The 24,566-nt window shown below is 52.5% G+C and overlaps 1 protein-coding gene and 1 long non-coding RNA gene across 6 annotated transcripts in view; both read right to left on the bottom strand.

Moving 5' to 3' along the window:
- Positions 1-698: 698 nt before the first annotated feature.
- Positions 699-3,124, bottom strand: LOC125754078 (uncharacterized). 2 transcript variants are annotated; one of them, XR_007407414.1, is made up of 4 exons: positions 2,737-3,124; positions 1,770-1,925; positions 1,266-1,381; positions 699-1,164 (listed from the first exon to the last, which is right to left on the bottom strand). It is a non-coding gene; the product is annotated as an uncharacterized LOC125754078 (long non-coding RNA). The 2 variants fall into 2 exon arrangements; XR_007407413.1 differs by lacking the exon at positions 1,266-1,381 and having other exon boundaries at positions 2,737-2,863.
- A 15,933-nt stretch (positions 3,125-19,057) lies between these two features.
- The window catches only part of NOX5 (NADPH oxidase 5), a 109,731-nt gene continuing 104,222 nt past the window's right edge, over positions 19,058-24,566 (bottom strand). For 3 of the 4 annotated variants that reach the window (XM_025472346.2, XM_035708707.2, XM_035708708.1), the window contains one exon: positions 19,271-23,623. In XM_025472346.2, coding sequence (XP_025328131.1) covers positions 23,492-23,623 — 132 coding nt within the window. In that variant the 3' untranslated portion in view covers positions 19,271-23,491. Of the gene's footprint in view, positions 23,624-24,566 lie in introns of all 4 variants that reach the window. The other variant, XR_007407275.1, reaches the window with a different exon arrangement.

The following is a 24,566-nucleotide window of genomic DNA, read 5'->3' as shown; positions in this document are numbered from 1 at the left end:
ACTTGAAATTATATGATTTTCCATCCTGCTTTTTTCACAAGATGATAAACATGCTCCCAAATTTTTTAAAATTCCCTAAAAGCCCTCTTATATAAGCACCATTTTAAACGATTGTGTAACATTCCATTGTAGAACACAGCCTGAGATTTTTTTAGGGGCAGAAAGTCAACGTCCCAGGATTATTCTTGCTAAAGTAAATCCTTCAGAGCCCTAATAACTAGCTGGGGAATTGCTGGAGCCTTTCCAAAGAAATCACTAATAGGGAGCAGCTTATGTTAAGTTGAAAATGTTGTTCTGGGTATCAAAGCTGTGTGCAGGAAGCATCGAGGCCAAACCTGCTGGAATCGTGTGAGCTGGGTCAAGAAACATATCCTAGGAGGAGCCAAGGTGAAAGTATGTATTTTTAACAACCCGAGACAACCCAGCCCAAATACTAAAGGCTCCCTACCTGGATGTTTGTGTCAAGAGCCATCAATCTGTCCCCAGGGAGTAGATCCAATGACATTTCATCTTGGACACAGGCAGACAGCTGTATTCCCGGATGGGAATGAACAGAACTGCAGCCAGCAAATTCCTAATTTTGAGCTCCGACCATCTCTGGGACTAGGTAAGCCTTCAGTTCTCAACCCTGACTGACCATTAAGGGAAAAAAAAAAAAAAAAAGAAGGAAATGCCCAAGACTTAATCACATTCTGATTAAAGGGAAAAAAAATCAGATTTTATTTTTGCTCTGGGGAGCCCTCAGGAAAGACAAAGCTCTCTGTTCGATTTGTGCACATTAGATGCTCTAGAACACCTTTCTAAGGCAGGGGGTGGACTATGTGACCTCCAAAAGGTGGCACATCTGCCTCCAGAAAGCAAGAAATGCTGAGATGGCAACAGTTTTACAGAGCATCTTGGTACCCAGGTGGTTTTGTTTTGTTTTGTAAACTGTTTTCAGGTGTCATCATCAGGAGACTTGGTTGATAGGACAGGAATTGGGGGATAACAAGGAACTCTGCTTCTGACTACCTTAGGGTCTTCTCAGACATTCCCAGCAGTCCTGAGTTTCATCCAGACATCTGTGGGGGAACCTTCCAGGGAAGCGGTGGGATGCTCACTGCCCCATGAGGACTCTTCGATGGCCTTCCCAGAGCGCCCAGCCTGAGCAGATGCGGTCTGGAACTAGAGGGAAGCTGTGTTACATCACACGCTCGGGCAGCCGGCCCTGAAATAGTCCCTCAGCCCCACTCACATATCCAAGCAGCCAGAGTCCTCCACACTACCTCCCAAGGCCGTCCAGGATCCACTTCTCTTCTTCCCCGTCTCCAGCTCCCCAAGGTGGGACCAACCAGTCTCCTCACCGGTCCACCAACCTCAGATCTTTCTGCCTCCAGTCTGTCTGATGGGGAGCAGGGCTAGCTGAGGACAAAGCACAGCTGATACCCCACAAACTACCCCCAAGGAGATGAGACAGGTGTGACATTCCTCAGGAAGTTTCTCATCTTCTTATTGTTACTGCCTTGCTAGAGGGAAAAGCAATCTTTGACTTGACAATGGCAAGGCCTCCAGTATTTCTCGATCCTCCTTAGCATATGAAAATCCTTTTGAAATCTCCCTTTTCCTTACCTCCCCCAACTCCCAGGTATATAATCAGCCACCCTCACAAGCCTGGGACAGCAGCTCTTCCTGCCCCCGGGGCCTGTCCCAGTGCTTTATTTAATAAAACCACCATTTCACACCAAAGACGTCTCAAGAATTCTTTCTTGGTTGTGGGCTCCGGACCTCACCTACGTTCCAAAACTTCATCTTGTCCGCATGCCATAGCCAACGAGACCCTTGCCAGCTGAGAACTTCTGTTTGCAAGATGGTGAAAAGGTGGCAAGGCCCCTTTCTTTTACCCGAAACCATCTCACACCAAGCGCAAGCTCCATTTTCAGTAAAACCTAAAAAAGTAAAACCTAAAACACAAAATGGGTGGCAGGGTTGACCCCAAACAGTGGATCTTCAGCAGAGGGGCTCGCAGGAGGAAGTGGCATGGGGGGGGCACCGGGCCATCGAGTCTTAGGGACGGTAAGGGGCACAAGTGGAGGAGCAAGGGAGAGGCCTCATGTGCAACAGCAGGAAGCAGGTGCTCACGCTGGTGGCAGGGGTTCTGCGGGACCAGGACACAGTCCGTCTCCGTGGCAACACTGAGGAGCAGGAGAGACTTTGAACCGGGAAGAGCCTCATCGTTGGTAAAGAGAATCCAAGGCTAAGTGCTCTTATATTGACCCTGGGTCATAAGGAAAATGTAGCCCTCCTGGAAGCCCCCCGTGGCTGCTGTCATGCAAGAGCAAAATAACCCACCTGCTCCAAGGATGAGTAATCTATACAAAGCAATGACAAGAAAAAAAAGGGTCAGAGTGGGGGGGTGGGGGCAGCCCCAGTGGCCCAGCGATTTAACACCACCTTCAACCCGGGGTGTGATCCTGGAGACCTTGGATCGAGTCCCATGTTGGGCTCCCTGCATGGGGCCTGCTTCTCCCTCTGCCTGTGTCTCTGCCTCTTTCTCTCTCTCTCTCTCTGTCATGAATAAATAAATAAAATCTTTTTTTTTTTAAAAAAAAGCGGTTGGTGGAGGTGGGAGTGGTGGGGGAAAAACACAAAGCAGGCAAGAAGACGCACCAAGAAACATTGCCAGGGAGCAGATGAACAATCTACCCAGAAAATTAAGAGAACAGGGGCACCCAGGTGGCTCAGCGGTTGAGCGCCTACCTTTGGCCCAGGGCGCGATCCCGGTGTCCGGGGATCGAGTCCCACGTCGGGCTCCCTGCATGGAGCCTGCTTCTCCCTCTGCCTGGGTCTCTCTCTGCCTCTCTCTGTGTGTCTCTCATGACTAAATAAATAAATCTTTAAAAAACCAACCAACCAACCCCTGCATGGCTCTCCTTGCCGAGAGCATAAATAGCAAGTGCACATCTCCAGATGGCTTGGTGGTAGGGGCGACCATAGAATGTGTTCCCCAACAGGGCAGTTCTGAGGTCGACAGGGGGTGCTCCATGTGTAACCCGAGGCTAAGGTCACCCACCTATGCGGCAGTTGTGACCTGATCCGTGCTGCCCTCCCCAGCCACACCTCACTGCCCGCAGCTCGGGGTGGGAGGGGGGCACCCAAAGCCCAGCCACAGGCCAGCCCTCCGCACAGGGGCTGCTCCCCCTGCCTCTCTGCCTCATACTCTCTCTCCTTCCCGCACCCTCATTCTTCTTTCTCTCCACCCCCATCCCTGATTCTGTCCAACGCCCTTTGGGTCTGAATGGACCCCTCAACACTTACACATTTTACCACTTCGAAAAGGTACATTTCCCCCTCTACATGCGCACATCTGAAATTAGAATAGGGCTCACCATCCACAGCATGTCCCAGTTTCATCCACAGCATTTTTCCTGGAGGACCGTGAATTAACAGCACATCTTACAACAGAAGGCATCTTAGATTTGATGACACGTGTTATCACTCTGTACTATAACTGTCTAGTTCCACGGCTAGCTTCTCACTAACTGGGATATCTTTGGGGGCTGTCCTGTGTGTGATTTTTCATTGAATCCCCAGTGGCACTTACTGGGAAACAGCAGGGACACAGTAAATAAATTCTACAATGAGCTAGAAATTTCAGATAAAAAAAAAAAAAATGGGTTAGGGATAGGGGATTTCCTCTTGAAAACTTCAAAAAGTTTTGTTTTGTTTTGTTTTTTTCCTCCTAAAGATTTCTGGTTTTCTTGGGGTCTTTGGGTCTCCAAATACCCAAACTTGATGGAATGAAGAAAATCAAGTTCCATGTAAAATACATCTTTGTGTTTCTAACGGCAGGACTTCAGGTCTATACAGGAAAGTGAAATCAAAGGGAAAAATATATATTTTCTATTTTCTTTCAGTGTTTCCATCCAATCCTTGACTTGGTTTACACAGTAAAAGTGACAAAGTGCAGAAGAACATATTCATTCATTCAAAAAACATCCACGGAGGCCCCATGATGATTTGCCTGCGTTTTTTTTTTCTTTTTTCTTTTTTCTTTTTCTTTTTTTTTTTTGCCTGCATTTTGTTCCAAACTGATGACACCACAGCAAGTAAGACCACGTCTCCCCCCACCCCCTGCCGGCCCCCAGCTCACAATCTAGTGATGACTGTGAGACAGCAACATACACACAAATACAAATATATAACGTGTCAGAAGTGGTGGTTATGATGATGATAATAGGAAAATATAGCGTTTTGCTACATTTGGGGGGGTCCCCAGGCTTATCTGATCATAACAAGCACCAGGAAGCTCATTAAAAACAGATTCACGGGCCCATTGCCAGGCCCACTGATCTGAGACCTCCAGGGGAGAGACCTGGCGAAATCATTTGAAGGAATGCTCCAGTTGCTTCTTATGATCACTGGAGGCCTAGGCTGGATCAGAGGTTTTGAACTTTGGCCACATGATAGAATCACGTGCAGAGCTCTCAAGTATATGACACCCAGGTTCCTCTGCTAAATATTGTGATTTAATCCATCCAGGTGAGTCCCGAGTTTTGTATTTATATACAAGCTCACCTGGTAATGCTAGTGGGCTGCCGCAAGCCCTTGGCTTCAGGGTTGGCTGGAGATCAGAAATCAGGAACTTGCTGCCTTTGGGCTGTCCGCTGCCCATGCTGGCCAGGAGGCCCGCATTAGGCCTTTCCACCCAGCTGCCCGCCTGTCCAAGACTAAATGTCTTCAGATCTACACCCAAGGACAGACTGGTGGCCAACTGGACTACCGTGTTTTTGCATCTGCTTTTATACTTTTATAAAAAAAAAAAAGGTTTGTTTTTTTTTTGGCTCTGCTTCCTGTACAGAGCCAAATCTGAGCGGTGACCCCTACTATAACATTTCAGCCCCGCCAGGCCCCAAGACCTTCTGCGCACAGCTGTGACTACCTGGAGAACGCTCCCAGTCACTGAGCACAGGCTGCTCTTCATTAGCAATTTCTTTGGAAAGTCCCCAGTGTATCATTTCCATTAGTAACTTCATTTTGAAATCCCATCAAGTCTATCAGGTGCTATGCCAGGAACCCACTAGGCAAACATCCTAACATCTCTCTCTTAAAAAAAAAATAAAAGAACAGAACAGAAAAGCAAAGAAAAAAAAAATGATTTCCTTTTTCAGCTCAAAATTTCCAAAATCATTACATCCCTACACCTGGCCTGTGAGGGGAATTGAAGAGGGAGAAGACAAGATTGGGGTTCCGGGACGTCCAGGCGAGAGGAGCCTAGCTATTCTTTTCCTATGAGTCGCCTCTGCAGTCACTCCCACTTTGACATAAAATTGAAGGGCAGCCCCCCAAGTGGCCGTGGTTGGAGCTGGGTGACCTCTGAGAGCCTCTGTTTCTCCATCCACCTGTGCTGTTGGAAGAATTGGGGGTGCCCATCACTAAAGCAGAAAGTACTGCCCCGAGCACGTAGTAGGCTGTTCTGATTGTTACTCCCTCCCTCCGCCTTCTGGTGTTTTCTTCTAGAGAACTGATCGTGTCAGGACTTTTTTATGTCATTGCTCAATGAGCTGGAAACGGCAGCCCTGCTGATTAGAATGCTGGTTTGCAGGGAACAAGCGGTAGTGTTGACATTTGCAGAAAGCTTTCTTGCTAAACTTTAAACACTTCGCAGATCTAATCCTGCTGGCATCGCCTGTTAGTGATATTCCTCTGGCTATGACGGGCGCGCCGAGTTCAATCAGACACCGAGGGAAAGGGCAGGATAATTGGCTTCCTTTAGGGTTCCAGCAAAGTTGGGTGGACACCACGTCCATTTTAGCGTGAAGGAAGCTAACTTGTATTGAGCGTTACCTGTCTGGTGCATAGGGGGGAGCTCAATAAATGTTGACAAGCTGAATAATGTGAAGGAATGATTAATTAATTGCATAGGCCAGAATGAATCGTGCATTTTTATTGGGCACTATTTATTTTGCTACGCACAAGTGGCTAATTTCCAATATTGATGTATTTATTGGGGCACAAAATGGCGACCTTCTCACTCTGTTCTCGTATGGCCTTTGCTTGGTGCAGGTTAGAGAGAGAAAGCTCTGTGGTGTCTCACCTTATAAGGACACCAGCCTTATTGGATCAGGACCCCAGCCTATGGCCTCATTTTACCTTATTTGCCTCCTTATTCCTAATAGAGCCTCATGGTTAGGCCTTCAACATATGAATTGTTGGGGGGGCGGGGCAAGGGGAAAGGATGCACAGGTGCAGACCCCCGACATGGGCTTGCAGTGCGGTAAGTCCTGTGATTGAGAAAGCCTGAGGCCCCCAATGCAGACTGGCAGGAAAGCTGGGGCGGGGGAAATGGGGTGAGGGTGCTGGGAGTGAGAGCTCGCTGGGAAGGCCTAGGACAGGTTAGCTAGGTGGAGAGGGCCGGTGCACCTGCCAGGCCCTGGGAACTTCTCTGGAAAGGCCTGGGGGCGGGGGGAGCAAGCTGAGCCTCAGAGGAACTGGAACCTGGCTGGTGGGACTGGTGCTGGGGCCAGAGCGGAGGCAAGGTGGGGAGAGGTGGGGGAGACCCCAGCAGGCCTGGCACCACTGCGGGGTCAGCTGGTGCTCAAGCTGGTGCGCTGCAAGGCAAGGGGCTAAACGTGTGGTTGCCCAGGAAATCATTTGATGGGGGAAAATCAGCTCTTTGTAAAGTGTCCTTTGCGTATGGCTTTCAGCTTTCAGTTAGAGATGGAGTGGAGGTGGTGGCTTCCGGAGGCTTTGTAACGTTTAGGGCCTCTAGGGGGCTTTATGGGGCCCTGATTGTGAGCTCCTGAAGGCCGAGAGGAGCTATTGGAGGGTTTAGGCAGGGGAGCGGGTGGTAAGTAAGAGGTTAGCTTTCTCTTTGTTTCATCTCTGGTGTCTAGGGAAGTGGATTCAGTGAGGCTGCCCGGATTGGGGGGGGGGGGTACCCAGCTGCAGGGCAGGAGGCAGAGAGGGAACACGGGGTTTGTCTCAGGTCTGCAATCCCCAGTCCAGAGCCCTCTCCGTGTCCCCTTCTCCTGCAGATGCCTCGGCAGGGTGGGGACAAGGGTGGTGACCAAGAGGCCAGATCCTAGAGCTAGAGCAGATTGTCTGCCCCGCCACTGCAGCTACAACCTCGTAGGGGAGCAAACTCTGGGGCCTCTCTGTGCCCCCTCCTCCAGTCTCAAGGCCTCGATTGATTCTTCCGTGGGCCTTTATGCAGGATCTTCACGGACTTCAGGAGCCTGAGGACTCCTTGGTGGCCACTGCTCCTGCAGGGCAAGCAGAACAGAGCACCCCGGGGAGCGAGAACGCCCCACACCCCACCCTGCTCCAGGCTCCCCATTGCATCCCCCTCGTCCCTTCTCCCCTGATGTCTCTCAGCCGCTCTTCTCACGCCCTGCCCCTTGGGCGTAGACACCCTCCCCAGCCCTTCAACCACAAGGGGAGTGCGGGGTTCAGGGAAAAGGAGGGATCAAGTCAGATAGTTCGAATCCTCTTCCTCCTGAGTACCCCTCCCTGCTGGCAGCAGGGCCAAGGCCCTGGTCACGGAGAGGCCAAGGTCATGGTCATGGAGAGGCTTCCATGGTTTTTTTTGGGACCAGATGCCTATAGTGAGGACCCAGTGAGCTGTGAAATGCTTCTCCCTCTTGTCTGCTGCCTTCCATACCCTCTGCCTGCCCCTCTCTCTCTTGTCATGATTTTCCTCGTTCCGTCACACAGGGAGTACGTAAACACATTTTCATGGAAGATGTTGAAACCGTACACGATTGAGATCACACAGCAAAATCTCAATGTCATATTGCATCAACTCCAGCCCCGCTGCTCCCCACCCCTCAACTTCCTTTCCCTCCTCCCAGCTGGAACCCCAGCCAGAGTTTGGTCTGCACCATTCCATCGCCGTCCCTCAGGAAAGCTCCTGCATTTACACACATGTGAATACACACGTCTGAACATACACAAATACGGCTCCATTGCGTATATGCCTGTGTGTACATACCCTTTTTGGGGGTATTTTTATAGAACTGGGGCCATGCCATAAGTGTTGTGCAAATTGCCATTTTCGTATAATGTGTCCAGGGGAGCTGTCCATCACAGAACACACCGGTCTACTTGGAGCCCTATCTCATCCTAACAGCTGCACGTTCCAATCTGCGGAGTCCTAATGGTTTTTCAACCTCTCACTATGGACATTTCTGGTGTTTCTAATTTTTATTTTGCTATCACAAACAAGGAAGTGACGACTATTATACTAGTTATCTATTGCTGCCTAGCACATTACCCCAAAACTCGGTGGCTTAAACCTATAATAAATATTTATTATCACTCACAAGTTTTTGCTGGCCAGGAATCTGAAAGCTGCTCGGCTGGGTGGCTTCTGGCTCAGCATTTTTCAGGAGGTTGCAGTCACTGTTGTTGTTTTTCTTTTTTTTTGGTCACTGGGTTTTGACTAGGGCTGGAGGGTACAGTCACTTGCAGGGGGGGGTGGGCCAGATGGCTGTTGGCTGGTGGTGGCGAGCCTCAGTTTCTCCCCAAGGTTGAGTGTTCTTACAACATGGTGGCTGCTTCCCCCAGAGAGAATTATATAACAGGGAACAAGGTGGGAGCACCGAATGCCTCTTGCAACCTAAGCTCACAAGTCACACAGTTGTCACTTGGGCCACAGTCTCTTCATCAGAAATGAGTCACTAAGTCTAGCACTTTTGAAGGGAGGAGTGCACAGGATTTGTGAACATATTTTAAAACCATCAGTACTGCCCCTATACATAATCTTTGTGGATTTATATGAGTGTATCCCAAGAACAGATTTCTAGGACTGGGATTACTGGATCAAGTGGTATATGCACTTTTAATTTTGATAATTCCTGTTTGTTCCAGAAACTGTTAGCCACCTCCTAATATCCATCATCTGTCTTTCTCCCCTTAGCCCCAGACCTCCTCCATTCGAGCTGGCTTAGCTCGGGACTGTATTTCCCAGCATCCCTTGCTGCTATGTGGGGACAGTTCACTAAGTATTGGCCAATGAGAGGCATCATGTCAAACTGGGTCATGCCCTTAAAGGAAGCTGTTGGCCTACTTCCTTCCTCCCCCGGGGAGATCATGGGGTGATACATGGAAAGAACCTGTCCCTGGATCACCTCACAGAGCCACCCCTCTTCCCAGGACTTCCTACCAGCTTAGACCTTCGTATAAGAGAGGGATGGAGTGTGGTTCCCTGCATTCATGTCCCATCTCTGCCACTTGACTCTGTTGACACGTCCTTGCTGTGTGCCTGCTGTGTGCCACTGGCAATCCGTGAGAAGCTGCTGTGTCTGGAGCTTACCTTTGGAGGGCTGAGAGGGACAACAGGCCAGGCTGGGCTGCAGATCCCTCACCTGGAGAGTGGGAACAACTGCCAGGCCCAGTGCAAGGACTGAATGAAGTTGCATGTGGATTGGATTGCGCCCACAGCACCTGGGCACCGCAGAGCCTCAGTCCAGGCAGCTGTGATAATTAAGAAAAGCCATAAAAGAAAGTCTCCAGAACCACCGCCACCCCCTTTCCTCTCCAGTGACTCCCATAGACTTTAATACCCATCATCCCAGGAAAAAACCAAAACACCTGCTTTTATAAACGATCTTCTAAATTCTCTCTCACTAAAGTAAAATTGATTGGTGTCGCTTTATGCACTGCTCCCGTCACATGCACACTTTGGTGGGCGACAGACTGTGCTTGCCTAGACCACATGCAGATCTAACTGAGATTTCCGGTACCGGTGAAGCTAAGTGGGGGCACTTGGCCCACTCGGAGGTGCTTCACTGACACTGTCAAAATCATAATTTTTGGGGGGAGCTGGCCCAGACTTCCTCTCACCCTCTTCCCTCCCCGCCTATGTCGTGTCCCCTCTCTTCTCTCTCCTGTTCCCTCTCTGTCTTGTCCTGGCCCAAATGGCCACCTGAGTCCCCAATGATTCAATGCGATTACATTTCCACAGGCAGGTGTGTGTCGTGTTTAGTCACATTAAAAATAAATCACTTGGCCCTACACGGTCAGTGCATCAATCTGTCGCTCTCCTCCGCTTTCCAGGAACGGTTTGCTCAGAGTGCAAATGACTGCTGGGTAACGTGAGAGGGGGAGGATGAGGTGGAGGGCACAGGGCCCTTCCAGCTCGCCCTCCAGCTTTCCGCCCCATCAGACGGGTCGGTCAAGGCCACGGTCATGCCCGTCGTGCAGCATGTGTTGCGCTCCTGGGGCCAGTGATGGTGAACTGAGGAAGAAATCAGGTCTGGGGAGGAGAGGTAAGGACCCGCATTCACTGACACCTGCTCTGTGCCAGGCCCGTGCTTTCTTTGGCATCTGTTCTCTTCTACAGGGTAAGGGGGTGGGCATCAGGATCCTTGGGCAATTTCTCCTTTCGGGGCCTCATTTGTCCAGACTAGAAACATTACCTCATTGTCTAATCATTCCTTTTGGTATGATGGCAGCGTCTGGAGGTTAGCAGACCCAGCTCACCACTGTGAGCAGGCTGCTTGGCCTGTTTCTTCCTCTCTGAAATGGGGACGGCAATCAGGATCGAACGAGATAATATATTTAAGACACCTTATAAATAGGCAGCTAAAAAAGGCTGGTGTTTAATCTCTCCTTCATAACTCATGTAATGTGCTTCACCATCTTAGGGATTTGATTATTTTTACCGGTTGGGGTGGCAGGGTTTCAGGGTGCATGTGTGTGTGTGTGTGTGTCTTGATGGAAACACTGTGTGTGGGGTGGATGAGTCTTAGAAGAAATCTCAGCACCTTAGAAAAGGAGATCCCAGCCTCTATAAAATGCTAGTAGGCATTCAGGGGGTGGTGGGTATCAAAGATGTCCTCTGGTCAACCAGTTGTCCCTACAGTCCCGCTCTAAGGATTGGCCCTCCTTTGGTGTCCCATCTGGGCCGGTCTGTGGATTGCTTTAACCAATACAATGTGGTGGACACTGAGACAGTTCTGGGCCTTGAGTATCCCTGGAAACTAACAATTTTGTGCTTTGGGGGACCTTGAGCCAATATGTAAGAAATTTGGTGTCTTTGTGCTGGAGAGACCGTATCAAGAGAATACATGGAAAAGGAGAAACCCTAAGAATATATGGGGAGGGTGGAGAGAGGGAAATGCAACTGTCTCCATGTCCCCCTGAACCCAGCCTTCCAGCCACACCTGTAAGGCACCAGCCATGGGCATGACCTCTCCTGGCCCTCCTGCCTGGTCCAGCTCTCCCGTGGCTGCAGCCCCCACCCATACCATGTGCAATGGAAGATTTGTCCGGTGGATGCAATCACCCTCCCATCTCAAGAGACAATCAAAATGGTTGTCTTGAGCCATTAAATTGTGTATATTATACAGCAATAGATCATTGAAATAGCAGGATTTTCAAGTCCTCACTGTGCACCAAACCACGGATGCTCATTATGAGAGATTTGCAGGCACTACCCTTGGGAGCTTAGATTGGGCAAGGAGGTTGCACGCGGGCAAGCATGAAGATTTGAGACATTTATTAATCCACGCTCAAGTGCGTGCTTAGAAGCGTGAGGCACAGACTATTGATGATGAGGTTGGAAAGGCGAAGCAGGAATACTTCCTAGGGAAAAGGAGTTTTGAGCTGGATTTTGAAGAGAAGAGCAGATGACATTAGGTGACATTTCAGAGAACCATGGGTAAGACGTACAGCAGCATGGCAAGACCATTAGGAGCACGTGGAGCTGGAGCTGAGAAACTTGAAGTCTGGTACTAGCTGGATATAAAACTAGGGAGGCTAATGGAGATCTTGCCAAGTTAGGTTCTAGGCCTGCAGAAAAGCTGGTTATTTCATGAGATTTCCTTTCTCCATCTCATTTGATAAAAATATAACTTGTGAATGGCCACATCCCTTCACTGCTGAGTTGTCCATGTTCAGCACCCACGGGGGGAGGCTCAGGGGATGCGCAGTTCCCCCCCAGGACAGTTTGTGGGGGGTGAGAAGTGAGGCTGCTGGGGCCCCTCCTGTAGCTGAGGAGGAGGAGGAAGACTTAGCTGTGGAAGCACCAGCCACTGGAGCTAATTGGTTGGTAATTAGTAGGTTAATGGCTCACTTCAGGGCTAATTGGAGGCTGGAGCCATGGCAGGAAAAGATAAAGCCTCCCCTCCAGTCCTCTCCCTCCTCCCATATTTGGTGGGGTTTTGACCTCTCCTACCTGGGAAGATCGGGGTCACACGTGCCTCCTCAGCTCCTGGAGTCGGGACCAGAAGGCGATGGCTAGCACCCAAAATCATTAGTTCAGAAGACAATGAGTGGTCCTGCCCTTCCCTTGAGGAGCAAGGAGGGGTGCAGGTGTAAGTTGTAGGGTGAGGGGCGTGTGGCCCTGTTCTAAGCACAGAAAGGCTGAGAGGGTCAGGGGACCCAGTGGCTTCTCGCAGCATCTCTTTTCAAATTTTATTTATTTATTTATTTATTTTTAAAAAGATTTTATTTATTCATGAAAGACACACACACACACACAGAGACACAGGTAGAGGGAGGAGCAGACTCCATGCAGGGAGCCCGACGTGGGACTCAATCCCGGGTCTCCAGGATCACGCCCTGGGCCGAAGGCGGCGCTAAACCACTGAGCCATCTGGGCTGCCCTCTTTTCAAATTTTAGGTAGGCACCTGAAATGGTGAGTCCACTCACCTTACTCCATTTATAATTTTAGCCTAGACCATTATGGATTTCTATAGGCATGGAGTGTGAATTGGTTAGGGATCTGTTCAGTTGTAAGAAACACATCACCCAACGAACGTTGCCCTACGCGGTCAAGACAGTCATTCCTTGGATCCACAGAGAACTACCGAGAGCTGCCCCCCCGCCAGGCACTGTTCTAGGGGCTGTGGGGTGAGAGCAGAGACACGCGGACTTCCTGTCCTGGAGCAAGAAGCAGTGCAGGCGAGGGCAGGGCCTTTCTCTTCTCATCACCCCACGGATTGGCTTCCGCCTCATGGTCAACGGACAGCTCAGGGTGTCCAGGAATCCCACTCAGTCAAGTCAGGAAGCAGGACTCAGAGGTGGCAAAAGAACAAAAGCTTTCCTGGAGGAACCCCCAGCAGATTCTCACTTACCATCAACCTGGGGTGGGGGTGGGGGTGGGGGGGACCTGGTGGCGGTGTGTGCCTACATCAGAATTTGCATGACCAGCTAATCTGGTCATTATTTATCACCTGGGGTTGTCCAAAACAAAGTCAGGTTCTATTTGCAAAGGAAAAGGGGGAAGAACGTTGGGGTCAGGTTGTCTTGTGCCCTCACTGTTGATGGGTGGGGTTGGCGGACGCCACACAGGGAAACACTCGATGGGCAAATGTACTATTGCGGATCTCAAGTAGGGAGAAACAGTTTAAAAATGGTCTTAGATACAATCCAAGATCAAGCAAAAAGGCTTTCTTTGTTTGCTGCTGTTACTAAGCTCTTTTCCAAGTGCTCTGTAGGGACATATGAGAGGGATGAAAGGTTCCAGGAGCCTCAGGGAACGTTGAGACCAGCTGGAGATCACACGCGTGTGCACACACACACACACACACACACGCACTCACTAGCCTCTGCCAGAGAATGAGAGGCTTTGGTGGGATCTGAGGGCACAGGGCATCGAGGTACGCGTAGAGGCGATCATTGCACGAGGCACCCTCACCGCCTCCTGTCCACACCTCTCCTGGAGAACACGTCTGGCTCACAGCTGCTGTAGGGGGAGTCTTGGGACGTCCAGGCCCCTCCCCACCCCAACCATGGCTGATGGCCAGACAAGGGCCCCCACCTGAGACAGCCAGGCCCCACCTGGGGGCACGGAGGCGTCTGAATCTGAAGGGACACAGAGACTATGGCCCCTCAGTGAGGGGTCATTTTTTTTTTTTAGGATTTTATTTATTTATTCATGAGACAGAGAAAGAGGCAGAGACACAGGCAGAGGGAGAAGCAGGGTCCCTGCGGGGAGCCCCATGCAGGACTCGATCCCATCCCCGGGTCACCCCGTGACCCGAGGGTAGACTCAATCCCTGAGCCCTCCAGGCCTTCTGCGAAGGGGTCTTGATACCAGTTGGGGCTGGATGCTGGGTCCTGCAAGCAGAGGAAGCCAGCAGGGAGCAGAGGGACCTGAGGCCACCTCAGGGCCTTGAGAAGGGAAGGGCATCCTCACTCCTGACTTGGGTCCATCCTCTCCTGGGGTGGTTCCATCCTAACTTCCAACCTTCCTTTCACTAGGGCTGGTTTGAGTGGGTTGTGTGTCTCGGCTTGGATGGTATTGGTGTGGGGAAGGCTTTGCCCTCACCCCTCACCCCTTCATCGCCTCTTCACTGCTCCCCAATCCAACCCCCGCCTCTGCCTGGGTCCTGGTCCTCTTTCCCCCTTGGGTCTCCCTGCATTTGCTCTCCAGCCTCCATTTCATTTATAAACGTGGACACTGATCTTTCATGACCCTGTCATGCATGCCCTTGCTTTAAATCTTGGAGTGGCTTCTCAGGGCTCAGCTCCACCCTGCACTCCTCCCCTGCTACCCGCCCCCAGACTTGCCCCACCTTGACCCTTCTGTCTCCCCCTATCCACCCCAGAGCCAGTCATGGCGCTGAGCCTGCACACATGCTCCGACTTGTACCCACGAATGTCCGCCCCTGTTTCCTACTCCATGTTCAAGACCAAGGCCAGGGGGCATCTCACGCTACCCCGACCTTGGTTCCCTCCTCCTTCGGCCATCACAGCACCTTATGAGGCTCTCTGGGACATCTGCTTCCTTGTATGCACCACGCTCCCTGTTCTTATCGCCTGGCACTATTCCTGGCACAAGGCAGGCATCCAGCAAATGCATGTGAAGTGAATGAATGAGTGGATGAATGAATGATTTTGAAAAACTGGACTAGTAAGCCTCAGCTGATTCCATAGGGTTTTATTGGGGAAGTAGGGCACGAGCAGCAGCTCCACTCCCTGGGAGATTAGCCTCCGTCCAGTCTGAGTGAGGGACCAGGTTCTTTTTATTTTTTTAGATTTTATTTATTCATGAGAGACACAGAGAGAGGCAGAGACACAAGCAGAGGGAGAAGCAGGCTCCATGCGGGGAGCCCGATGTGGGACTCGATCCCAGGACCCTGGGCTCAAGCTCTGAGCCAAAGGCAGACGCTCAACCACTGAGTCACCCAGCATCCCTGGGGGACCAGGTTCTTTTTGAGACTCTCCGACCCCGGAAAGCCCCACCCCATCTCCCTGCACCCTTTGGGGCCATGGGGCCAGGTTATTTGAAACTGGCCTTCCTATCCTCAACCCTGAATCGAAACCCCCAGGAAAATTTTGCTGTTTTCCCCTTTGGAGAAGGGGAGTGCAGAGCCCAAGAGCAGAGGCTTGGAAGTGTGGCTCAGATTTGATAAACAGGCAGGAGATTTCAGAAGCAATCAGGGGAGAAAAGAACATACATTATTCCCGGAATTCACAAGGCAGCGCTAATGAGCTGGAGGAGCTATGATTTGATCTCCTTCTGCCTCCTGCAGCCCAGGCTTGGTGGGTTGGGGACAGGACACAGGGAGGGGCGCCGTCGGCTGCCGCAGGATCCACGCGGCCTGGCCAGGGCTTGCCGGGGTGTGAGGGCCCGCAGGCGGGGCGGCGTGGTGGTGTTTGCTGACCCCCGGGAGCAGGGTGGTCCTCCCTGGGATGGGAGGGGGGTTCTTAGGAGGCTTCCAAATATGGTTGGTCATCAAGGATCTAAAGACAAGGGACAACAGGTGTCTCCTGATGGCAGTGGGGCAACTGGGAGGGTCCTCGCCAGAACCCCACCACTCCGGCACCCTGATCGTTCCTGAACCCCCAGCCTCCAGAAGTGCGAGAAATAAATTGTGTTGTGTATAAGCCACCCAGTCTGTGCTATTTTGTTTCAGCAGTCCAAACCGACGAGGACAGAAATAACCATTTATTGGAATGTACTACATGCCCAGCACTGTTTTAAGCACCTCCCACACATTAACTCATTTAATCCTAACCGTGGTCCTATCTAATAGGCACCGGGATGATTTCGTCCCCATTTCACAGATGAGGGAACCGAGGGCAGACACCTCGACCCTCCCATCCACTGTAGAACTCCAGTGCCCAGAATGGTAGGGATTCCACAGACTTGTCTCCTTCAGGGCACGGAAATGCGCCCTAATGTGGAACCCCGGGGGGGCCACAGCCTCCCAGGTGATGGTATGGTGGGACCCGGGAAATGGACCGAGGCCTTCCTGCCCTTCAAGAGGCTCTGCGCCTCCCTCCTGCCCTCTGCTCATCCCCGCGGATCGCTCAAGGCCCCCTGGTGCAGCGCTGTCACATAGAGCGAAATCTGATTTAGGTTTTGCCCCCAAGTCAAGATTATAATTATAATTTAATAAGCAAGGGATAACTTTTGTGTAAAGATTATGGCAAAGGAATAAGAATCACAAAGAGAAGGAAGCAATGTGCTGTCATAATTTTCTCATTCATTCATTCATTCATTCGCCCGCTCAAGGAGCGTTCACTGGGCTCAGCCTTGGGGTGCAGGGTTGAGGGTGGCTTAGGCTCTCCTTCTGGTGGGAGGAGGTAGGGGCTGCCCCTCCACTCCCTGGCACCCCCCAGGGTAGCAAAGGCCTAGAGGGAGCAGCTGAGGGGAGCAGGCTCCAGGCCGGAGGCTTGCCCCACCACCTCTCTCTCCTCTCTGGCCCGAGGGGTGCTCCCCGCCCCCCAGTTGGCCCCAGCCCAGAGCACAGCCTGCAGGGCTCTGGCCTGCCGAGAAAAAGCAGGTCAATGGACTTTGTCCCGGGCCTTCGGGCTGGCTGACCCCATTCGGTGTCCCTCTGGCCTCCCTCCCCCTGTGATGGCTGGCAAAGGGCCGCGGGCTCCCGGCCTGGCTGCCCACTCATGCACCTGCTCCCTCACGCAGAGCCATCTACGGACAGCCCGGCCACTTCCCCCACCGGCCGAGCAGCTCTGCGGAGTGATGGATGGGGCTGCTCTCGCTCTGAGTCCCGGAGAGCTCCTTTGAATAATAACTTGGCAAAATTACTCTTTTTTTTCTCTCCCTATTTCTGATTCATTTGCTCTTTCTAAGTCATTCATCTCTTTTGAGTTACAGGAAGAAAGAGGAAGAGGAGGAGGAGGTGTCTCAGGTGCAAGGGACCACAAGCCCCACCTCCACGTCTCACAGAGAGGGCTGGAGTCCATAAGCACCCCTGTCACTGGGATGTCTCTATTACACCTGACCTGCGCTCATGGGAGAGAAGCCAGTGTGGGAGGCAGGGGAGGTGAGGGAGGCAGGAGCCTTTCCAGGAGCCCTAAAGTCCCGCCTTGAAGGCAGCTGCCTGCTTAACTCACCTGAAAGGTCCCGTCTGCCTGCAGGGATGTTAGGGTTTTCCCACCCTCGAGGGGGAGCAGCAAAGAGGATAAGGAAAGGAAGAAGAGATGGGGGTCCCGTTAGCTTACCAACGACTTCACTGACCGCCTGTTACATGCCAGGGGCCAGAAAGACAGACAGACTCTGTTCCTATCCTCAAGGGACTCCCAGGCTAGTAGGTAAGTACCTGTGGAAGATCCCTAGTGGAGGCAGGTCCTGTGCCATCATACGAAGGAGGCTGTTTATTCCGTGACAAGTTGGTCATCAAGGATTTCATCAAGGTGATGAAATGTTCTGAAACCTCGATCTGAAGATGGGAAAGGGTGCTCCGCACGACAGGCGCTGCAGAGGCCAAGGCTTTGAAGGTGCTCTGGGGGGAGCTCTGTTACCTGGAGAGGGAGATGGCAAGGGTAAGACTCAAGAGGTCAGGAAGGGCCGGTAATAACGTGGTGGTTGCAGATCTTAACTGAGTCCTTAGCTTATCGGGGAGGCCCGTGTGCCAGTCTCGGGGCTCGGATGACTGCAAAGGGACAGTTACACAACAGGAAGTTGTGTGATTAGATCCGCAACAGTGTGTGTGTGTGGGGGGATGGCTGGGAGAGGCTGGAGGCAGGGAGACCAGCCAGGAGGCTGCTGCCAGGGTCCAGGCAAAAGGCGATTGAAAGACTGAACCTGGGCAGGGCCAAGGGGAGAGGGAATGGATGTGAGAAACACGGGGAATGTCATGTGACGGGGCCTGGTGACCGGCTGGGGCCCGAGAGTGGGGGAGACAGAAGAGTCGATGCTACCTCCTGGTGCCACCAGCAGAAACAGGGACCGCGGTGAGAGAAATATTGACGACACACAGCCGAGCGCCTGCTAGGTGGTGGCGCTATTCCAATCACAGGGACACAGAGACAAATAATCCATTTCTCTTGACGGCTCTCAGGGGCATTTAAAGACAAGCTTAATCTATATATGTAAACTCCTATCCTACCACATCTTGAACTTTTTTTTTTTTTTTTACACAAAAAATGTGCCCTTTTCTCCCCTGCCACACAGAAACTCACTACCTATTTTTCTTTATTTTGCTTTCTCCACCAGGCTACACTCCACACAGTGGAGATGATTCAAGGTGGCCCCATTGCCCAAGATGGTCCGTGGGCAGGATAGGGGAGCCCTTTTGGGGCCACTGCCACGTGGCCAAGGTTGGGAGGCTGGAAGCTGCCTGGAGAGTGAAGTCTCTTTCCAGCCATCTCTGCCATTCAGCTTGAGGATTTGTCCCCCCCCCCCGGGATGGCTTTCCCCATAAAATAAATGTCTTGTCTGAATGAATCTTATTTTTAAAAGGAGAGAGTCATCATATTGTAAAGACAGATCATAAAAAGAGGCATCAATCTGTCGGGAAGGCTGGTTACTATGAGTGCTTGTTTAGCAGGAACAGTGTCCCCCACCCGCGCCCCCAGCGGCTGTGCTGTCGCTGGACCCAACCCCCCTCTCCCCCCCTCCCCCCCCTGCCCCAGCAGGCGGCTTCTCCCGAGTGCCCGAGGCCTCTGCAGTCTCCTTTGCGGACCAGCCTCAGGCCTGGAAGGGGCCCTGTGTTTTACTCGTAGCCCCCTGGGGCCCACAGGTTGGCACACTGAATCCTGGCTTGTCCCAACATCCCTTTGCAGAAGAAGTCCCAGAGCGCCCCCAGCTGGAGGGGCCGATCCCACTGCCCAGCCCCGTCCCACACACTTTCATCTGGGAGCCACTCATTATTCAGGATCTTTTTTTTTTTTTTAAAGATTTTATTTATTCATTCATGAGAGACACACACAGAGAGAGGCAGAGACACAGCAGAGGGAGAAGCAGGCTCCATGCAGGGAGCCCGACGTGGGACTCGATTCCGGGATCCCAGGAGCACGCCCTGGGCTGAAGGCAGGTGCCAAACCGCTGAGCCACCCAGGGATCCCCATTCAGGATCTTAATGACACTTCAGACAACCTCTCCGTTTTGTTTATTCTTGAAAAAGAAACGATATTAGGCCTGAACCTAAGGGCATAGTTTAAAAAGCAAACAAGCAATTCCTGAAGAGCGTGGTGTAAAATTTCTATACTGTAATGTGAAACGTTACGTGTATAATACGTGAATACATAAAATAGGAAAGAGGAAAGCGTGAAGGTCCTCCTTTACCCCCTCCACCATTGACCACTGTGGATGTTTGGTGTGTCTCCTGTCTCCCAACGCATTTCTACCGATTTATCCCCTGCTCCATACACATAAGCAGTTTCTTTTGGGTTACGTGAAGTTGTTTCTTTTTTCTTGTACTCAGCATTCTTTTAAAAAAAAACAAAACAAAACTATAAAACCTACAGCTATCATAAAAACTTCAGACTTTATGGAGGATTAGAAGATAAAACGTAAAAAAAAAATAAAAATAAAAACAACCCCCAAACAAAATCCTTTCCTTCTTGTCCCTCCATTCCCACTCCCAAAGCAAACAGATGAAAAACATCTATTTTTTTGCATATCTTTTAAGAAAGGAATATGCATATACTAGCATTTTAAAATACTCATCCTTAATCTGTTCATTTTATAAATGAGGAAGCAACTGCTCAGAGAGGTCACGGGGCATACCCAAGGTCACACAGCTGACTGGGACACAGGCAAATGTGGGACCCAGTGCTCTGTCTTCGGAGGGCAAAGGCCCCCTGGTCACCTCCAAGATGTTTGCCCAGGGCCAGTCTTGGCTGGTCTCTCTCTCTCTCTCTCTCTCTTTTTTTTTTTAAGATTTTATTTATTTATTCATGAGAGACACACAGAGAGAGGCAGAGACATAGGCAGAGGGAGAAGCAGGCTCCATGCAGGGAGCTCGACGTGGGACTCGATCCCGGGACTCCAGGATCATGCCCTGGGCCGAAGGCGGCACCAAACCGCTGAGCCACCAGGGCTGCCCTTGGCTGGTATCTCTGATCCCTCCCTCATCTTGACTCTGTCTGCAAGACTGCTGACACCTGTCAATATGACCCGTGTCACCTCCCCTCCCGTCCATGCCCGTTGGCTCTCAGTGTAATAGACTGCACTTGTGGCTCTGGTTCATCCGGGTGGGCCTGTCTAATCGTTTTGCCAGCCCCTGCTGGCTCTGTGGGAGCTGACCATGGGGCACAGCAGCCTCGTGGAGCCCGGCGAGGCCATTGGTTCAGTGGGCTCAGAGTTTGCACTTTGGCATCCCAGATTCCAAATGACAGTTCTATGCAGAGGACCCTTCCTTCCCAAGGATAATTCCAGTTAAATAAGCCCTTTGCTCCCGCCCCTCCCTCTGTGCTAGATGCTGGGGCCCAGGCCTGACCGTGGGGAGCTCACGGCCACATAACCCACCCCTTACCTGTAGTTGGCTTGTGTTCCCTCTGTTCCCTGTGTGTGTGTGTGATTGCCTGAACCCTCTTAGATGCCCATATGCCTACGGAGGAAGGTCAGCCAGACATGCGGATGCATTTCTTTCTGGTTGATGGCAGGACGGCCCCCATCTGCACATCCAGGCAACATCCAGATGGACAGACCACATATTCGATCCTGCCACCTACGAAGAGAGGTAGATGGCCGAGCCCCAGGGCGGAGCCTGGACCTGCACGCTGTCCCCCAGCAGGCCTATCCTGTCCTTACTTACAGATGGAAAAGTGGGAAGCCCAGGGAGGGAGGGGTATGTGTGTGTGTGTGTGGGGGGGTGGTAGGGACAGGGTTTGTGTGCGCGTTTGTGTGCTGGTGCTAGGGGCTGGCAGCTCCAGGAACTCTGATCTGGAACATGAACCTTCTTGACTTCACACATCTGCCCAGGTCTGGGGCGGAGGTGCTCCTGGAGCCCGAGCTTCGGGGTGGGGCACAGTGTCCTCGGGCCTGCCTTGGATTCACTGCCACTCAGGGACCCGGCTCCTTCCCCGCAGACAAAACCTCCAAGATCTCTGGTTCTGCAGCGCCCTCCAGTGGGTACCTGCAGTATGTCTGGAGAGAAAGCCTCAGGACTAAGGTGGCCAGATGTCAAACGTGTGGCCCCTGGGTGGATTTTAGATCTATGTCCCAGTTCCTCCCCCTCCTCTCACCCTCTGTGTGATATAAAATTCCAGATGAACACAGACAGACAGACAGACAGACACAGAGGGAAGTCCTATGCTAAACAGACTCTGCTCTGTCAACTTTCCAAATGACTTTGGTACATTCCCAGCACATGCCCCAGCCCTGAGTCAGGACACCCTGTTGACTTCTGCGCTACAGGTGGTGACAGTTTGCCCCCAAGCCTTCGCAGGTCTGATGAAGGGGAAAGAACCAACCCAGCAGGGCAATGGGTTCCAAGACCGTGTGACCTCAGGCTGATAACACGACTCCTCCGACTCCTCCGTGTGAGTTGTGCGCCCACCCCGGGCTTGCTGGAAACTGCACCTGGCCCGGGTGGAAGGTGCCCGGCACCAGGTCTCCCAGGTGTGCAGGCTCCCAGCAAGGAGGGGCTCAGGGGGGCCTGGGTCCCCTCCTCCCCGCCTCTGCACCCAGTGCTTCCCTGTGGGGCTGCCAGCTGGGCCCCTCCTCCTCTCGTACGTGCTCCTGCTCCTCCTGCTTCTTGTACCCCATGTCCTTTCTCCCACTGCCTCTGTCCTCAAGGAGCACTGTGCCCTCTCCCCCAGGGTGTCCTTCCACTCCTTCCGCCACCATCCCCTCCTCTCGCTGCTGCTCTGTGAAGACAACTTTCCCACAGGATGCCTCCCTCGGCCCTCTCCGCTCACCCTCTGCACACCGCCCCCTCATCTGGGTCCCAGCTCCCCCTTTGGATGCCCAGATCTATATAAGGGGTGTCCTCCTCACCCAATTCCTTTACCTGTTCCCCTTCTGGGCCTTCCAATCCACACAAAAGAAAGGCACAATCTGTGATTCTATGGGAAAGTGCAGCATTCGAAGCCCCCTTCCCCCTCCCCAAAGCGGGTTTGGGGTGGAGTGGTTTAGGCTCCCACACAAGAGAAAGAACTAACTAGCAGGACAGGCTGCAGAGTGGAGGCCACCCAGGACCTTGGGGGTTCCCAGGGGCTCACGGTGTGGGGCAGGCGGGACCCACCAGCTCAAATCTGAGCAGCAAGGCCAGCCCCCCTCCCACCCCTGCCCTCCACACAGTGTCTCACAGGAGAACTTGGGCTTTCGCGCTCCCTGCCAGGTACTCCAGCACACAGTGACAGATGGGACAAAGGCTGCCTAGGGACAAGGTGCAGAGACACGGAGAGCCATGCGGGGATGGAAGATGTATGTCCTGAGCACCGACGTCCCATTTTGCTCTCATGACAACTGTGACCAGGTGATGTCACCAGTGCCATTTCTCAGATGAAGAGTCAGTCGTGGAGAGGTTTCCAGGGCTGCACCACAGCCCTGTGGCTCAGCTGAGCTTCAAGCAACGAGGTTTCCAGGCGCACGGCTCTCCTGTGTCCTGTGTCCTGGCTCTCCTGTGTCCCCCTCGGGTGGACGCAGCCACAGACTGTCTCCTATCTGTTCCTCTGATGACTCAGGGCATGGGGACAAGGGAGAAACCAACACGTGGAGCTGGGAAGGGACACCAGGGGACACACGCAGGCAGGGGAGAGGCAGAGAGAGGCAGGGGGAGCGATGCGGGGTGGGAAGGGACACAGATAGGGAGACGGTGACAGAGAGAGAGAGGTGGGAAATCTGCTGCTCATCTCCTCCTAAGAGGATGGGTTTTGAATAAAATACATTTTCCGGGGTTCACCTCCAGAACTTCACAATCAGAATTGCTGCAAGCGGGACCCAGGAGTGTGCACGTAAAGGACGCTCCTCAGATGGGCAAAGCGGGCTTGGAAATGCATCGGAAAGACAAGATACGTGGATGCATGGAAAAGAAAATAAAATGTTGGGATAAAAATCCCGAATGATTTGGCAGGTGGGGGACCACTGTTGTAGGGGAAGTCTCCCTCGGAGGACTTTTGGGAGGAGCAGTGGCCTGGGAAGCACCCCCCCTCAGTTTCTCAGCAACCCCAGAGTGCACAGCAGCACAGGGCCCAGGGCACCGGCCTTTCCCCAGGGTCCTGAAGGAGGTGCACCTGGCCTGGGTGCTCCTGCTGTGTGTGTGGAGCAGGGCCAGGTGGCTCCTGAGGCTGGCCTCTGTGGGGCACTGGGGCGACGGGATCAAGTTGGCCAGCAGCGTGGGCTTGGGAGAACCGGGGGAGATGAGGCTAGAAGTTCTCTTGGAAGAACTTGAAGCCGAACTGCTCACAGTGGCCCTTGAGCACCTTGGCCAGAGCTGGGGAGCCACAGAAGAAGACCTGCACCTTGCCCTTCTTTTCAGCAGCCACTTTCTGGAACACCTGGGGCCCACACAGGGTCAGGAGAGAGCAGAGGGGGGCCAGTGAGGCTGCGGAGCTGCTCGGGGACACACCCACCTGGAGCTGACAACGTAAGGGGTGGCAGTGATGGCCCTCTGTCCCCACCAGGAGCTCCAAGGCTTGGCTTCAGAGCGGAGGGTCCAACACATCGCCATCCATTAAGGAGCCATGTGCTCCACCCCTGACCTGACCCAGACCCCGGGAAGGGGCTGGACCAGAAAGACCCAGGCCCTCCACTCCTAGAGCACGCCTGTGGGGAGTGTTGGAGGGTGGCCACAGGGCCCCGTGGGCACGCTGAACCCCGACTGCCCAGACCTCGTGCTAGTCGTCCACCGGTCGGTCACCTGCCTCCATTGAAATGCCTCTTTCCTAAAGTCCAGCTTTTTTGCCAGTGAAGACCCATTTCCACCCCAAATTCTGCTTAAGGAGGCCATTGCTAAAATCCCTCTTTGGTGCCCAGGCATCAGTGGTGTCCTGTCCCCTCACCACCTGGGCATGATTATCGCCATCAGATTGAAAAGCAGTACCTTCTGGCTCCTCATGCAAACTGCACCCTGACTGGTAAGTATTCAGGGGGAGAAATGATTTAAAAGCCAATCTGAGAAATCAAATAGAAAGACCACCAACTTTTGTGCCTTTGGGCTTCAATCTTTCCATTTGTACCGGGAAGGATAAGACTTGATGCTTTCCCCAAGACCCCGTCTACTCAGGCCTTCTGACCCTGGTTCATAGGGAATCAGGGCGGGGGGAAGCCTAGGAGGTCCAACTGGCTAACTTTCTCTCTGAACAGAGGGAAACTGAGCCCAATGATGGAACAAGGTGAGATAGTGATGGCGCCAGTGATCCTGGCTGGACCCGGGATGCTGGTCTCATGCTTGGCCCTGAGCTGCTTGGTCCTAACCGCCCCAGCCACTGCCTTAGGCTC

This window comes from Canis lupus, chromosome 30, assembly GCF_003254725.2.
Source record: "Canis lupus dingo isolate Sandy chromosome 30, ASM325472v2, whole genome shotgun sequence".
Classification (NCBI taxonomy): Eukaryota; Metazoa; Chordata; class Mammalia; order Carnivora; family Canidae; genus Canis; species Canis lupus.
This window is presented reverse-complemented; position numbering and strand designations above follow the sequence as displayed.